Source organism: Drosophila gunungcola, unplaced genomic scaffold (genome assembly GCF_025200985.1).
Source record: "Drosophila gunungcola strain Sukarami unplaced genomic scaffold, Dgunungcola_SK_2 000018F, whole genome shotgun sequence".
In the NCBI taxonomy this organism is placed as follows: domain Eukaryota; kingdom Metazoa; phylum Arthropoda; class Insecta; order Diptera; family Drosophilidae; genus Drosophila; species Drosophila gunungcola.
Genome location: NW_026453200.1, coordinates 435,785 through 452,712, shown reverse-complemented (window position 1 = coordinate 452,712; position 16,928 = coordinate 435,785). Strand labels below are relative to the sequence as shown.

The window sequence follows — 16,928 nt, the reverse complement described above, 5'->3', positions numbered from 1 at the left end:
AAGCAATTGACCCTTTTGCGATAACCGGAACTTAAGAGGATACATTTTATAAAAGTTTGTTATTTTTTCAGGAAATTACTTTAAAATTGTCACTTTATTAATCAGAATTTCTTCCATTATTGTTACGTACGTATTTCTTATCAATTATTAGAGACTTGTTCAGATCCGGGATAACTATTTTGTCAGCTTTAATCATTACATCTTTAAATAAAATTAACACATTTTATAATTAGACGCGAAACAGCTGTTGGGTTGGAAACTGTAAAATAAAGTGCTATGTGGGCCACAGATTTAAGCCTGGGTCCGTTTGAATATTGTTTTGAAACTTTATTATTTACGAGTAAGTTATGCAATATTTATGTGGGAGTAAAATAAAGTAAGTTTAAAATAATTGATATTAAGTACAAAAAAATATTTCGATATCGATTTTCCTGTAAGTTACGTATATAATTTAAGTAAACATTATCATATGTAGTAGTTTATAATTTAAGAAAGTAACGCTTAAATAAGTATTTTAGGCGGAGTCTTTGGTTATCTTATTGTATATATAAGATCTAAAAATTCCTTAAATTAGTATCGGCAAAGCCGGAGATTGATAAATATTGCTGAGATGCGGCGGGACGCGAAATCGTAAGAGTTAACGATTTACATTCACATCAAGTCGCTGTATTCGGATCGTTCCGATTCTGATTCTGATTACGTTATCGGTTGGTGTGGATCATCTTGCTGTTTCTTTAATCAAAAACTGCCGTACCCACCTATGTCGGACGGCTTCAGGTGATCAAATACGCTCAAGTGATGCGAGGGATGACTATGGTGTGAATGGTGGTGAGTATGTGGATGAGTATAGCTTGGGTAATTCGCCTGCGGCGGGGTGTGACTATATGGATTGTGTCCAAACGGATAATTGGGGCTCGGCACATGCAAAGTCGCTGTGCTAGCTGGCACAGTCGACTGAGCGGCACTGCCGAGACTATAGTGGCCGTGTGCAGCAGCATACTCTCCAGTGTTATGCTGTGGATGTGATCCATATGCAGGTGGACCGTACATTGAGTTCACATTTACGGGGGGGATATGTGCCACGTGGTGTGCTTGATCCATATACATTGGATGCGGATGTGAGTGCGGAGGCGGCAGAGGATGGGGCAGCGAATGGGGATTCGGCTCCGAGTTCCCCATAGTTACCCCAAGGGCGCTACCGATCAGATGAGAGGCGTGATGAGGATAACCGGACGGGCTGTGGCTGTGAATGGGATATTCGATGCTGTTGCTACAGTTGTTGTTACTGTTGCCGCTTTCGCTGTTGCCTCGATTTTCGCCACTGTTTCCATATATAGCATCGTTGTCACTTCTTACAGTCGATGCGGAAGCAGCCAGACTGCTTACCGAAAAATTGTTGTTGCTCACATTGCTGTTCTCTCTTGTAGGTCTACATGCTTCCGCCTGCACCGGACTCTCTTGATTACAACGTTTTGGTTGCTGTTGTTGTTGTTGTTGTTGTTGTAGGTGCTGCTGCTGATGTTGCTGTTGCTGTTGTTGCTGCTGTTGTTGCTGCTGATGTTGCTGTTGTTGCTGCTGATGTTGCTGTTGTTGCTGTTGTTGCTGATGTTGCTGTTGTTGCTGATGTTGCTGTTGTTGCTGATGTTGCTGTTGTTGATGCTGGTGCTGCAAACCCAACAAACGACTCTCAACAGCAGCCGCAGCAGCCGCTGCTGTCGCCGAAGATAGGTTGCTGCACTCGTGCTCCCTTATTGCTGGTATTTGATCCACCAGCGACTCGAGGCCGCACAAGCTTTTACGAGCCACATCTGACCCGATGAGACCTGTTTGAGAAGAATTCTGATGGATTTGATTTCCCAAGCGTGGGCCCAGATGCTGGTGGTGTGCGGAAATCAGCATGTAGGGATTCGAATTCGGCTCCTCGTAGCGCTGCCAGTTCTCCGCCTGCTCCTGATGGAAATGCTGCATGGGGTGATGCAGGTGCTGTTGTGTCAGACTCTGCGCTGGTTGGTGGCTTTGATGGGGATGCGGTGATAGCCACTGTTGGTAGTGTTCGTGAGGATGAGCTGAATTCACCTCGGCATCGTGCGCCGGACTATCATACTGGTCTTTATCCGTTAATTGCGGTTGCGGTTGCTGTTGGCCCAATTCAGGCGCTTTAGTGTGCTCCCCTGGACGCACCTGGGAACTGGAGTGCTCGTCTGGTGGTTCAAAATCGACGGCGGTGCACATGTTTGGCGAGCTCGGAGGAGGTGTTTCACCCAAGTGAGGTTGATCCCGCATGTCTAGCCCGACCTCCAGGTTCCCATGCTGATTTTTTTTCTGCGGTGACAAGTGTTCGATCTGCGGATCGATGTTGGGTGATGTGCCCTGAGCAACGGAATTTGGTTGCCCTACCGGCGGAGTTCCATGGCCATGCACTTGGGTGTAATTGCAATTGAGGGCGGGGGACGCCATCGGAGATGCCGACGCCGTGTACAAAAGGTGCGACGGTGGCGGGGTGTTGTACAAACTAGGCGGCATTTGATGATTGCTCTGGGGGGACGCTGCTATGTGCTCCATGGAGAGTGGATGCATTGAGCTTACTGACAACCCTGCTCCAGTGCTTGGATTAGAGTTGCCGTGTTGAAGCGGTTTGACTGTCATCATGTTGTCAATAGCGGGTTTCAGTTTCTTTGGCCGGCCCCGCTTTTTTTTCGGAGTCTCAATGCTGCTACCGCCAGAGATTACCGACAGGTTGAGAATATTGTTGAAGTCGTGATGGGGCATATGCTGTCCGCCTATGGTGAGTTTGCTGCCTGCGGTATGATCAATCATATCTTGACCCTTTATCTTCTTTGGACGGCCTCGTTTTTTCTTCTCTAGTGGCTGCTGTGGCAGAGACTGCTGCGCACCAAACACAGACAAGTAAGTACTTTCATTCGGGGTGGGATTCTGATTGGATGTGGTTATCATGGGTCTATCGTCACCCGCATAGGGAAAGGATCCCCGATCAGTGCAGTTACTAGATGGTGCCGCACTGGCATTCATGTGAGGCATCATTTTGTCTGATTGAACTTGATCGGAATCCTCGGCGACAGAAATATCATTTCCACACTCCGCAGCCCCTGCGCTTGGACCACAGTTACCAACGAAAGCTAGACCCGCGTGGTGATCGCCCATGGAAGATTGGTGTGTTTGCTTAATATTTCCGCTGGCTTCCGTCTGATGTTGCTCGCTACACTGCCGGATGCGCTGGTCAGTAAAGACGCACTCCGACTCATCAATGTGCGGTATCTGCCCGTTTAGAAAGTCGCGAAACTTTTTCAGGGCCGCATAAAACGGCACTTTGTCGGCAGCACGGGGCAGTTGCGCACAACGTGCTGATGATGAGGGCATCACCCAAATATACTGCAATACAATAAATGGTTTACTTAATGGAGCGGCACAAAGAAAATTGCAGGGCATTACTATATGTGTGGGAGGGGGTACATGCAATAATTTAATAATTTTTAACTCATTTAACAGCGTTGCATTTTTTTTTTATCCCGAAGAACAAAATACAATAAAGTTCTAATTTTGTTCCTTTCTTCTCAATTATTCTTATCCGGCTGCAATAAAAAGACAACTTTTGAAAAATTTGCATGCAATAGCTTTAAAACTGGGAGACTAGTTTGCGTAGAAACGGACGGACAGACGGACATGGCGAGATCGACTCTTTTAGTGATGCTGATCATGACCATATATACTATATAGTGTCGGAAATGTCTCTTTCACTGCGTGGCAAACTTCTCACTGAAATTATAACACCCTCTGCAAGGATATACAAGCATATATACAAAAAGTTATCATTTTTTAACTAAAACGTATAACGAGGTTTCTTCTAGAAGTATTTTAGAACTAGAACTTACGGTGTCGGTGCCATCGACGCGATCAGGTTGGCGACCAAAATGAAATTCCTTTTTTCCTGAAAACACCTCGAATATTAGTTTTCCATTGAAAACGGCTACTTTTGGACGAAACCTCTGTAGCTTTTCCAGTAAGATTCGACTGCCCTCCTTTATCTCCTTTCTTGTTAGGTCGGCTGATCCCTTTGTGGCTCGCGCCACCATGTTAGTAAATCCGATTCCCTGCTTTAGCAGTTTGTGATCTTCGTCGGCACTCATCTGCTCCTGTGTGAGGCCCGCCAAGTAAAGACACTTCCAGAAGTGGTTACCTGGCCCTGCATAGTGATGACCCTTGTATGCGGCAAACAAGCCAGGATTTATTCCGACCTGCAAGGCGTTGGAGGGAAAAGTCAATCGTTATTACTATTATTGGTCTCTGCCTATATTGTAAACGTTTTTTCGTATAGACATCCGAAATTTACAACTCACTATAACGATATCAAGATTATCACACAGATGATCTGGAATTGTCCGTTTAATCACTTCCTCCTCGGACATTCCATTGAACCGGTCATGCTTTTTGCGTTCCTTGGGTTTCATGGCTTGCAATAGATCACCAGCACCGTCTTCGCAGACTGAAGTTCCGCCAGATGTGCTAGAAAGTAATAACAACACATATGTTCCATTAAACTAAGTAAAGTCTTTTGTGAAAGTCCTAAAAAGGTTCGTACGTTGCACTAACAGCAAGTCGATAAAAACAGGGCCGCAAAAAATTTTCTTTTGGTTTCATAACCAAATTAATTATAATTAACTAAAATATACAAAGAAAAATCAGCTTTTTAAGCATATTTTTATTATTTTTTTTGTGTGCTTAATTTGTGAATAACTTAAATGTTGAATTTTGTGAATAACTTAAAGGTGTCATATCTATTTCAGCGAAGAACGTTTTACTTACTCCTGTTGAGTCGTTGGTGTTGATAATTGCGTGGTTTCAGTATTGTCGGCAACCAACTTTTTTTTGCGCCCTCTTTTCTTTGGCGTTGGCTTGGGATGCAAGCCGCATTGAGCGTTATCAGTTTGCTCCAAAATAATTGTACTGTGCTGAGGGTGTTGGTACATTCCTCCGGGTATGCACTCTGGAGTACCATTTGACGATGGTACTGACGCGTAGCCCGTCGTTCCAGTACTCACAGTGTCCATGTGGCGATGGGCTGCCGAGTGCATGCGCATTTCCTCACCCATGAAACTGTAGGGATCGACAACAGAGGCATGACTGGGGCAACGCGAGCCCCCACTCAGCTCGATTTGCGTCTGGGAGGCGGAGACCTGCACTTGGTTGCCGCTGGATGAAGATACATTGGGGTCAGTGTGGGCTTCACCAGTCAGAGGATTCTTTGCCAATATCAGCTCATCAGGCTTCTTCTGGTTCTGCGACATAAGCACGATGTTAGGGTGTTGCATTTGATGTTGAGGCGTAACCGAGTGGGCGGACGAACTATGAGAGTTCGGGGTTAAAACGTCGCCGGCACTAGTCTCATACCCATCATCTTGATTTTCAGGTTTTGCAGTGCTAGGGGAGAGCGTTCTGAAAAAATAATTTAAAAAATATTGTTTTATCAGCTCATAAGCCAAACTTTATATCTATTATTTTTGAGCAATGCACCATTCGTTTCAAAAATGACTTCAAGTATAACGCGTTATGGATTATTTTGATGATGGAAGAATAGGCAGTTCTAGGAGGAATTCAGCAGAAGCAGAGAAAAAAAGTGACGCCATAAAAAAACACAGAAAGTATGTAAGTTACCCATATTGATGGCTGCCCAATCATTTCCTTTAAAAAAGACAAATGCAGCTCAATAGGAGCGTTGGTGCCTGTTGTTTCACTGGCTACACAACACATCAAAGCAGTGGTGCTTCTTCTTATTGAAGAACTGCTGTGCAATAAGAGAAGGCTTCGGCGAGAGTGGCAAGCCCATAGATCACCTGCATCGAACTACCTACTACGCAAAGTCCTGGAAGATGAGAGAAATCGAACTCAGGTATCCGTATACTTTTTGGAGATACTCTCCAGTGGAAAGCTAAGACAAGCTAGTGTCCACCAGTCGATAGTGAATCACCCTTACATACGTAAGCAAGAGATTGGGCTTTCAGCAACGAAGAGGGCGAAAATACATTTGCCATCCATCTAGAAAAGAATAGATTTGAGTTCCCAATAATCCACAATCCTGAAACTTCTCCACCTATGAAGTTATTGTCAGAAGAAGTTACAAGAGTCCCTTTAGTAATCATAGAATTGCCGAGCTGTGCAGTAAATTTTCTCACCATAATACTTAACAGCATGATGAAATGGGGTTATTATCCTCAACAATGGAGAAAGTCTATCATCACAACAACCCGTAAAGGCGGTAAGGACAAGCCCCAGCCAATTAGCCACATGTCGTGTCTATCAAAGATATTTAAAAAAACTTGCGTCATGTCTGCACCAAAGAAGTTTTCCAGTACGATGGTAGCGTGATGGGACCGTGTACCAACTAACACTGCAAATCTACCGACAACTTGCAACAACATCAACATTTGCTGATGATACTGCCACTTTAAGTCCTGAAAGAGCAACGCAAAACTCGCCAGATCATCTCGTGCTTTTGAACAAATGGCTAGCAGATTGGCGCATACATGTAAACGATCAAAAGTGCAAACACGTCACCTTTACCCGAAACAGACAAACTTGCATTTCACTATCTCTGAACAACATCAATATTCCACAAACAACTGAAGTAACAAATCGTGTAGTCCATCTGCATAGACGACTTACTTGGGGTAAACACATCGGAACTAAATTTAAAACTGGAATTCAATACATTGGCTAATAAAAGCCCGTTCACCACTAAAACTGGAGTAAAAAATTGTTTTCTACATGCGAAAAAAAGATTTAAATGTATGATTGGTTTAAGACGACATCAACAAGATGAAAGGTTAATCTTCAGGCTTCGGCTGGCCGAAGTATATGAGTTTAATCACTACAAAAATTACTACTTACAATTTGAATGCTGCGCTGGGTTCTTCGTGAAAATCATCCATAATAAGATCATGGTACGTTTCGCGCAATGGCTGTTGTTGCTGTGTCGATTGATGTTGGTTTTGGTGAATTTGCTGCTGTTCATGCTGCAAATGGTGTTGGTGTTGCTGTGAAATAAGGGCCGGTTGATGTAAATGCCCATGGCACTCCATGGCATTTTGATGCTGTTGGTGCTGACGTTGGTGGTGATCACTTTGATGTGTGCCAAACAAGGGAGAATTCTGATAGTGAGAGATATAGCTGGAGTAACTTGCATGCTGCTGATGTCGAGGACTGTGTTCATGCATGCTTTGCTGATGGTGGTTTTGTGGAAGATGCTGCTGCTGAATCATCTGTGTATAAAAATTATTATGCAACTGGCTATCCATGGCAGAAGGCGTTTCTGTCTGGCCATATTGCTCCTGCGTCGCATTGTCGTGGTGGTGCTGCAATGGCATTGGAATCGCTTGCAAAAATACACCCGCTCCAGAGCTTTCCTTCTCGATTTGAAGCAAAAGTTCCGAGTGACGATGCTGATGCTGGTATGACAGTTCCGGGGTAGCATTCACATATTCTTGTTTACTCTCACTGGACGCTGACTCTGTGTGCTGCTGGGACTGGGACTGGGACTGCCCAGACTGCCCAGACTGCCCAGACTGGTCATGGTGAGGCGTCCATAAGGAAGTCCTTCTATCATCCAGCAAAATATCACCCGTTTCTGTCGTTACTGCTAACTTAGTAGGAATTCTTATGTTCAAATTGGAAGAGTCATTTACACAACCATCGATTTTATTGTTTGCTAATATACTTGTGGAACTACTAGAGTTGTACAGACCAGCCGTACTGTACTGCAGTTTGGCATCAACGGTCGATGACGATGCTGCCGACGATTCTCCCAGGGAGCCTTGCCTTGGCTCCTCGGACTGCCTGTCCGCTATGCTTGACGAAGAGGTCTGAGGAGCTGGAACTACTAGCTCCACGCTAGTGACCAATGCCTGCTCTGGGGGCACGTAACAGTCGTTATCGAATGGCACCATTTTCTCTGGACTTTTCTTCTCTGAGCTATCCACGGATAATGACCCCTCAACGACGATATTGCAGTGGCTTGGCAGGTGCTTTTCCATTTCATTTGGCTTGTTCTCTGACTTTCTTGCGTTTGGGACCAAGTCAGGGTCATTGATTGGATTGCACACATCATCTCCCTGGCTGCTGCTTAGTTCAAGATTGGACAGCTTCAGGCGTTTGCGACTATTAGGCAGGCCAGAGACATACTTGTCTGGTTCGTCATTGTGGCTTTTTTCTGAATTTGTAAGGTATGGAGTTGATGGCGTCAATGTCGGCACTGTTCCATCTGACGGGGCCAAGCTTTCATCCACATTTGATGCCATTACAGTGCTAACGGGTTTCGCTGCCCTCTGCACTGTGGATTGATCAGTCAGTGAAAATTTGAAAGCCTGCAAAACGCTGATTAAATCCTGTAAGGCAGCAAAAGATCTGGCTGCTTGTATTGGAACTATTCCTAAGATTAATGAAGCTACTGTAGGCGCGTAAGTGAAGGAACTACTTATCAGTGGGATGTTTTTCCTTTCCACTTGCATCTCCTATTTATAAATCGTCCATTTAGGAGAAAATCTACGGTTGCAATCGATCATTTCCAATAGCATCAAAAACAATCCTTCGTATACTATTTCTAGATTCCTAGCTCCAATCAAATTACTTTCGTCAAGTGTGTTAAGTGCCAGATGCGCTAAAAGCATGCCTGAAAATAAAATGTAATACACAAATAAGTAAATCAAATATAGTAGTAGAGTAATAGGGTACAGGCAGAAGGAAGGGTTCCGACTTTATAAAGAATATATGTATATATATATATAGGGTCAGAAATTCTTTTTCACTGCGTCAATCTCACCAAAATAATAAAAACACCCCCTGCAACGGTATAATGGACGTTAGAAAACAAAAAATAAAATAAACCAATAGCTAGGGTGACCATATAAAGTAAATGTATTCTTGGTCAGGATCAATGGCGAGTCAATCTAGCCGTTTCTGCCTGTCCGCCTGTCTGTCAGTTCGTGCGTTTGAACGTCGAGACCTCGGTAACTATGATACAAGTGCCTGAGATTTCGGATTTAACACGGAGATTCTTGCTATGTAGCGTAAGTTAATTGTTTTCTAATATGTTAGAAAACTAGTTATATATTTAAAAAAAAAACAAAGTTTTTATATTTGGAAGAACAAAAGGAAGGGGCGATTGTGCTGCCCACTATTAGCTTGTTGTGTTGACCCTGCGGTGCGGCAGTTATCAAGTCGCCAAACACAATATACAGCGAGTACAGCGTCCCTCCTGGTTTCTGTTGTTTTTGAAAGCAATGCCTAAAAAACCTCATGAGTTTTTTGGGACACACCTGATTATGCACACTTGACTTTGAATAGTGCCTGTAAATAACCCCATTAAGGACTTTTAAATCTATTTCGAGGAGACACTACTTTTCTTGATAATAATATGCATATGTGTGTATAAGGTTCCTTTCGGGACTAGTAAATACCTTTGATAGAAATATGCATACACATAATATTTAGCAAAACCCCAAAATGCAACGGACCGAAAAATGGCAGTGCAAGCTCTGAGTGTGTGCACGTACTTGCACTTATGTGTATGGGTCCACATGTACATGCATATGTATGTGCTTACATATGCATGTGTCCAAACTACTGTACCAGAAAGTTTAGCAAAATCAAAAACAACGGCCAAATGAGTACGCACTCTCGAAAAAGCTCCAATTGCGAGTTTGTGTTAGTTCAAGAGATGGTATGCGTGAGACGAAATATACAGTTACCAGCAGTATACAACCCGCGTGCCAATATGTACATATACAATATCGAACACACTGTAGTCGTGTGAAAACAATATTGAACTAAAAAAACGAAATTGTTCACTGTACACTACACGAAGTTAAAAAAAAAACAAAAAGAAAGCAAACTTCGGCAAGCCGAAGTTCATATACCCTTGCAGCTATTGCAAGAACTAAACATTTTTGAAAACATTAAAATTATGATTTACTTGCGTATATGTTTAAAAACATTGAAGCTATGATGATTTGCAGCTCAATTATTAGATAGGTATTTTATATATTTTTATTATTTCTATGGGAGCTATGATATAGTCGTCCGATTTTGATTAAATTTTACGGTTTAATTTCAGTCAGAAGTTTGCAACGCAGTGAAGGAGACATCTCCGACCCTATAAAGCATATATATTCTTGATCAGCATCACTAGGAGAGTCGATCTAGCCATGTCCGACTGCCCGTCTGTCCGTCCGTCTGTCCGTTCGTTTCTACGCAAACTAGTCTCTCAGTTTTAAAGCTATCTGCATGAAACTTTCCCAAAATTTGTCTTTCTATTGCAGGTAGTATATAAGTCGGATCGAGCCGGTTCGGACGACTGTAGCATATATAGCTCCCATCGAAAAAATAAATTATACAAATTCTAACTTTGGTGTTTTTTAATTTTTTGTTTATTTCTTTGAGATATAGTAATGGTTAAATATTTCAGAACTACGGTTTAAATTTCATCAAAATCGGACGACTATAGCATATAGCTCCCATAGGAACAATCGTACAGCTGCCATAGGAACTATCAAATAATTAAGCTGCAAATTATCATAGCTGCAAATCATCATATTTTTAAACATACACGCAAGTAAATCATAATTTTAACGTTTTCAAGAGTATTTAGTTTTTGAAATAGCTGCAAGGGTATATGAACTTTGGCTTGCCGAAGTTTGCTTCCTTTCTTGTTTTTTATAGAAATCTGTAACCACCTATTTTTAACAATTTTAACAGAAGCGCAGCAGAGCGGAGGACTTCATAAATCTAACATGTCTCAGAGTGCCGTTCAGCGTTTCGCGATTTGTAGGCGTTACAGTGGGCGTGGACCCGTTTTGAAATAAAAGTGCGCTGCGTAAGAAATACTCGTATCTGCATTTTAAATCCAAAATCTCTTGCTTTTATAGTTTTTTTGAACGTTCTAAAAAGCGACCGCTCGCAGGCTTACATCGCTGCACCTAAAACTTTAAACGCGATTTTCTCAAAACCACATTTTTGAAAACTGCCGATATCAAATGTACCTGATGGCATTGCTACAACGACATGTGAATGGCACAAACAGCTGATCTGGCTTTGTTTACTTTTGAATTGTCACAAATTTAAGCAAAACCAGGAAGGAAGAAAACTTTGACAAACCGAAGCTTTTATACCATTGCAGCGCTATTGCAAAAATTAAATATTCTTGAAAACACTAAAATTTCGATATATATGCGTATATGCTTAAAACATTTATGTTTTCAGCTCAATTATTCGATCGTTTCTATGGCAGCTATATGATATCGTATTCCGATTTAAATTAAATTAAAATTGTATATCTGAACTATCAAATTATTACTATATTCAAAAATAAAAGTTTCATTTTTTTTTAAATTTATTTTTTTAATATTCCTATTGTTCCCATGGGAGCTATATGATACAGTCTTCCTTTTTTAATAAAATTTAAACCGTAATTCTGAAATATTTAAAATTTATTGAACTACATCTCGAAGAAATAAATAACCCGAAAGTAAGCAAACTTCGGCATGCCGAAATTTATATATCCTTGCAGTTATTGTTAAAATGAATTAATCTTTAAAACATCTTAATTTTGATTTCTATGCGAATATGTTAAAAACATTAAAGCTATAATGAGTTTCAGCTAAATTATTCGACTGTTCCTATGGCAGCTATGTTATGATATCGTTCTACGATTTGAATAAAATTAAAGGCCAGACTGTGGCCAAGCTCGGTTGACGGCCAGGAAGACTTTGCTGTGTGTCTGGTGGGATTGGCAGGGAATCATCCACTATGAGCAGCTCCCCTATGGTCAAACGCTCTATTCGAACCCGTACTCCCAACAACTGGACCGCTTGAAGGTAGCACTCATGCAGAGGAGGCCATCTTTGATCATCAGAGGCCGAAGAGGTGACGCACCAGAACTACCAGAGCTCGGATGGGAAATTCTTTTGCATCCACCGTATAGTCCGTATTTCGCACCAAGTGATTACCACCTGTTTTTGTACATGGTGAACGAGCTTGGGTATTCGGAAGTTGACAGACAGCTTATAGTCCCATTATTTCTCAATATTTTTGCAAAACAAAAAATCTTAAAATAAAGTGGAAAACTTACATTATCATCAAAATATTACAACACATATTAATTACTTTCATTAAAGTAAATCCAAAAATTGTCTTTTTTCGTGGGTTACCCCTTAATGGGGAATGTTAAGCTTGAAATTCTGTGAGCTTAGTAACGGGTAGTCGGGTAACTAGACTGTAGCGTTCTTTCTTATGTGGCATAAAGTCTAAAGTTATTTTGTTATATTAAGTTAATTTTCATTTAAATTCCGTTATTGAAATGGCCAAATATTTATATTTAAAAATATTTTTTAAGCCAGCCCTGGCTTTTTGGGCGCCCTTCATAGTCAGCTTATTGTGCTAGGTTATGTGTGCCAAACAGTTTCCTTGACACGTGGCTAAAGTTTTTTTGCGTCTGTACAGCAGTTCTTTGTTTTGATTTGTCAAGGAAAAGCAAAAGTTTGTTGAAACTGATCAAATCAAAGAAAATAAACAGGGAATTAGACGATATCGACTTGAGTGCAGCTAGTACCCATTTAATGAAACTACAATTTTAATGAAAATCCTAAGCCTCCCGGCTTCGTTTGCCAGCTGTCTTTTGTTGTTGTTTCCTTTTGTTAGTGATGCTAGTTCCTTATCCCATGTATATCGATACGCCAAATATTGAGTAAATATATAGTAAACACCGAGTAAACATCGGTAAACATCAATACACCGTAGAATGAAGCAATTTTAACCGGATCGCTTGCGATCATTTTATGATATCTTTGGCGAGCCGATTTTAATACCATTGACGATCCGAAATTAATATTACAAGCCTCATATTTATAATATTAAAAAACCCATAAATAAAATATTGAAAAAATAGAATAAAGACAAGGCAGACATCGGCTTATAGGTTTTCGAAAATTTTTGAAATTTATTTATTTTCAAAACTGGAGGTGGGCAAAAAAAATAATTGTTGGGCAAAAAATGGACAAACAATTCCGCTTTTCGAATTTCAAAATTTGATTTAAGTCGACCCAACTTCTTTGAGCTTAAGTAGAAATTTTTGTTACATCTTGGAAATAAAACAAATAAATATAATATATCAAAATAAAGACTAAAATCTGAAAACTACATTTTTTTTTTTAATATGGTTTAACAGTTTTGGTTTCCAAATTACTCGCCACGTTTCGCTGACTTTCGCATTTTTTGACATTTCTTTTAATAACTCCTCAAAGCTTTTTATACCCTTGCAGAGGGTATTATAATTTCAGTCAGAAGTTTGCAACGCAGTGAAGGAGACGTTTCCGACCCTATAAAGTATATATATTCTTGATCAGCATCACTAGTAGAGTCGATCTAGCCATGTCCGTCTGTCCGTCTGTCCGTCCGTCTGTCCGTCTGTCCGCCCGTTTATATGCAAACTAGTCTCTCAGTTTTAAAGCTATCTGCATGAAACTTTCCCAAAAGTTGTCTTTCTATTGCAGGTAGTATATAAGTCGGAACGAGCCGGATCGGACGACTATAGCATATAGCTCCCATAGGAACAATCGGAAAAATAAATGAAAAAAAATTATAACTTTGCAGTTTTTTAATTTTTTGTTTAGTTCTTCGACATATAGTAATGGTAAAATATTTCCGATTTACGGTTTAAATTTCATCAAAATCGGACGACTATAGCATATAGCTCCCATAGGAACAATCGGAAAAATAAATGAAAAAAAATTATAACTTTGCTGTTTTTGAATTTTTGTTCAGTTCCTCGAGATATAGTAATGGTTTAATATTTCAGAATTACGGTTTTAATTTCATCAAAATCGGACGACTATAGCATATAGCTCCCATAGGAACAATCGGAAAAATAAATGAAAAAAAATTATAACTTTTCTGTTTTTTAATTTTTTGTTTAGTTCTTCGACATATAGCAATGTTTAATTATTTCAGAATTATGGTATAAATTTTATCAAAATCGGACGTCTATAGCATATAGCTCCCATAGAAATAATAAAAATATATAAAATAACTATCTAATAATTGAGCTGCAAATCATCATAGTTTCAATGTTTTTTTTTAGCACATACTCAAGTAAATCATAATTTAAATGTTTTCAAAAGTATTTAATTAATGCAATAGCTGCAAGGGTATTTGAACTTCGGCTTGCCGAAGTTTGCTTTCCTTCTTGTTTAATTAAAAATTAAATTAGTGTTTATAAAATTTGTTACTTATGTTGAAAAAAAATTGGTCTTGCTATTTTTTTTTCGTTTAAAGTCGTACCAATGTCGCGTTTTCGATCCTGTTTTGGTAATAGTTTCGAGCTTGCCGGATACCGTAGCTCACCAAGTTGCATTAAGCTCTCAGAACATCGGACACACTAAAAAGAATAAAATGTGCAAACATTTAGGGCAAAGTTCCGTTTTTATACCCTTACAGAGTGTATTGTAATTTCAGCAGAAGTTTGAAGAGTATATATTTTGTTGATCAGCATCACTAAGAGGGTCGATCTAGACATGTCCGTTTCTATGCAAACTAGTCTCTCAGACTTAAAGCTAACTGCGTGTAACTTTTTCAAAAGTTGTCTTTCTATTGCAGCTTGTTCATAAGTCGGAACGAGCAGGATAAGAACAGAAATATAAATATTCGGAAACTTTTGTTTTAAAGGAAGTATTCTTAACTTTTTAGAAAAAGTGTTCAATTTAGCTATTAAATTATTGCATGTACCCTCTTTTATATACCTATATGATAACGCCTTGCAGTGAAGTAAGGGAGAAATCTCCGACCCTATAAAGTATATATATTCTTGATCAGCATCACTAAAGCTCACATAGCAACAATCGTGAAAAAATATAATAAAACTTTGCTGTTTTCCAGTTTATTTGTTAGTTTTTAGATATATAGTAATAGTTTATTATTTTAGAACAACGGATTGAATTTGATAAAAATCGGGCGACATATCATATAGCTCCCATGGGAACAATCGGAATATTACAAAATTAATGAAAAAAAAATTTTAATTCTTTTTTTATGCTTTTTTTTTTTTTGATTTTGTAATGGTTTAATAATTCAGAATTACGCTTTTAGTTTTATTCAAATTGGAAAACGGTATCATATAGTTGCCATAGCAACCATCGAATATTTGAGCTGAAAATCATCATTGCTTCAATGTTATTAAACATATACGCAAATAATTCGAAATATGGATGTTTTAAAGAATATTTAGTTTTGTAGTACGTAGTACATGCAATGGTATTGAAAAATCGGCTTGCCAAAGTTCCTTGTTTCTTTCTTTTTTTACAAAAGCTAAGCATAGGGTGGTAAAAGTGGAGTTAAGTGGATATTGACCGATTTTACGGGTTTTTAAGGGGTAATCGAATTCTTTGGACATTTTTGGCCTATAACTATAAAATAACTTAAAAAAAAAAATTACAAAACTAATTTAAATTTTAAGTGGTGCAAGCCTGCTCATTTCGTTTCTATCGAGGGTGATACCGAAATCTTTCCGGTTGAAGTATTCATGTACACACATAATCGTACGTTTCAATCGAAAATATTTCTAAGTCCCAAATATATCTCGGAAATATTAATTTACCGGTTATTAAAATGTTAGTTTCTGAAGGAGGGCCATGGTTGTCTGGTTGTCGTCTGGACAATAAAATAGAAAGAGGCAGTCCAACAACAGCTGACGCTCTGCTTTCAGTAACTTATATAACTTTCGGTTAAATTACTGGACGTTTTTAGTGTTTTTAGTGTGTTTATCGTTCGCTTTGACTTACATATATACACCGATAGACTAAACAACACAAGTTACATACCTCTTCGTCCGCACCGAACTTATGTATTTTAATATCTTAAGGATCTGTTGACATTTTTTCTATTACTCAAAAAATGCATACTTTTTATATGTACATATGTGCGTATATATGTACATATGTGCATAGTTGAATACAAAAACATAGGGTACGTGCATGTGCACACATAAATGTACATATCAATTTATTTTTACGTATAATATTCTTTATATGCTATGCTGTGCCCACCTATTCGGACTCGGATTCACGGATACGAAACACAAACACACGGACCAGATACCAAAATAAAAGATAAAAGACTAGTCGCCGTTCGACTCGTTTTTTTGTTCACATGTATATGCGTACATATATGTATCTGTTTTACATATGTATTCCTGGCTGTGGTTTCGCTACAGATGATGCTGTTTCTGCTTCTGTTTTCGCTATCCACAGTGGATGTGGCTAATGAGAGGAGCGGGAGCGGGAGAGGGAGAGGGGGTGGAGGAATGAGGAGAGAACGACGACACGACCAACAAAAATAAGTTTGTTTGCGTGTATATATTTATGTAGAGAATACTTGTGCAAGTACATGGGCATGTACTCACGTTTCGTTCGACGGTTTAAGCACAGGATAAGAACAAGGGAATTCGCACATATACGTAACAGTTACATTTTCATAAATATCTTGTTTGAAGCACTGCTCCTTAACCTGGCTTCGCATTATATTGCACATTTTGCATAATTTCAATTTCGTATGTATATGCAGACATATGTATGTGCATACATTGTCGTGTATGCATACATACACACGCACATCGGCTTAGAGGGGCAGAGTGGGCACACACGTTTCACTCTGCAGTTAAATGGAATATTGAATCGCACTGGATCTCAGATGTAACGAGGGAATCAAAACAGAACTCTGGATGAGATTTATGATCATTTTCAACTTTCTGTTCATACAATACAAGTACACGACACGAAACGAAAAGCAACCGACACCATAAAGTTTTCTCGATCTGACTTTCTGTTAGTTCGACGTTTTCCTAACATTTCTCTGTTAGTTCGACGTTTTCC

The 16,928-nt window shown here is 39.5% G+C and overlaps 1 protein-coding gene across 3 annotated transcripts; it reads right to left on the bottom strand.

Annotated features, from left to right (window-relative positions):
• Window positions 1–267: 267 nt before the first annotated feature.
• On the bottom strand, window positions 268–16,913 carry LOC128263783 (uncharacterized). 3 transcript variants are annotated; one of them, XM_052998986.1, is made up of 7 exons: window positions 16,460–16,913; window positions 14,344–14,440; window positions 6,904–8,680; window positions 4,822–5,451; window positions 4,356–4,521; window positions 3,891–4,253; window positions 268–3,390 (listed from the first exon to the last, which is right to left on the bottom strand). In XM_052998986.1, exons 3-7 carry the CDS (start codon window positions 8,517–8,519, stop codon window positions 739–741), a joined length of 5,427 nt encoding a protein of 1,808 aa, XP_052854946.1. In that variant the 5' UTR covers window positions 8,520–8,680; window positions 14,344–14,440; window positions 16,460–16,913; the 3' UTR covers window positions 268–738. The 3 variants fall into 3 exon arrangements, with proteins under 3 accessions (XP_052854946.1, XP_052854945.1, XP_052854947.1); XM_052998985.1 differs by lacking the exon at window positions 14,344–14,440; XM_052998987.1 differs by lacking the exons at window positions 14,344–14,440; window positions 16,460–16,913 and adding an exon at window positions 15,879–15,897.
• Window positions 16,914–16,928: the final 15 nt, after the last annotated feature.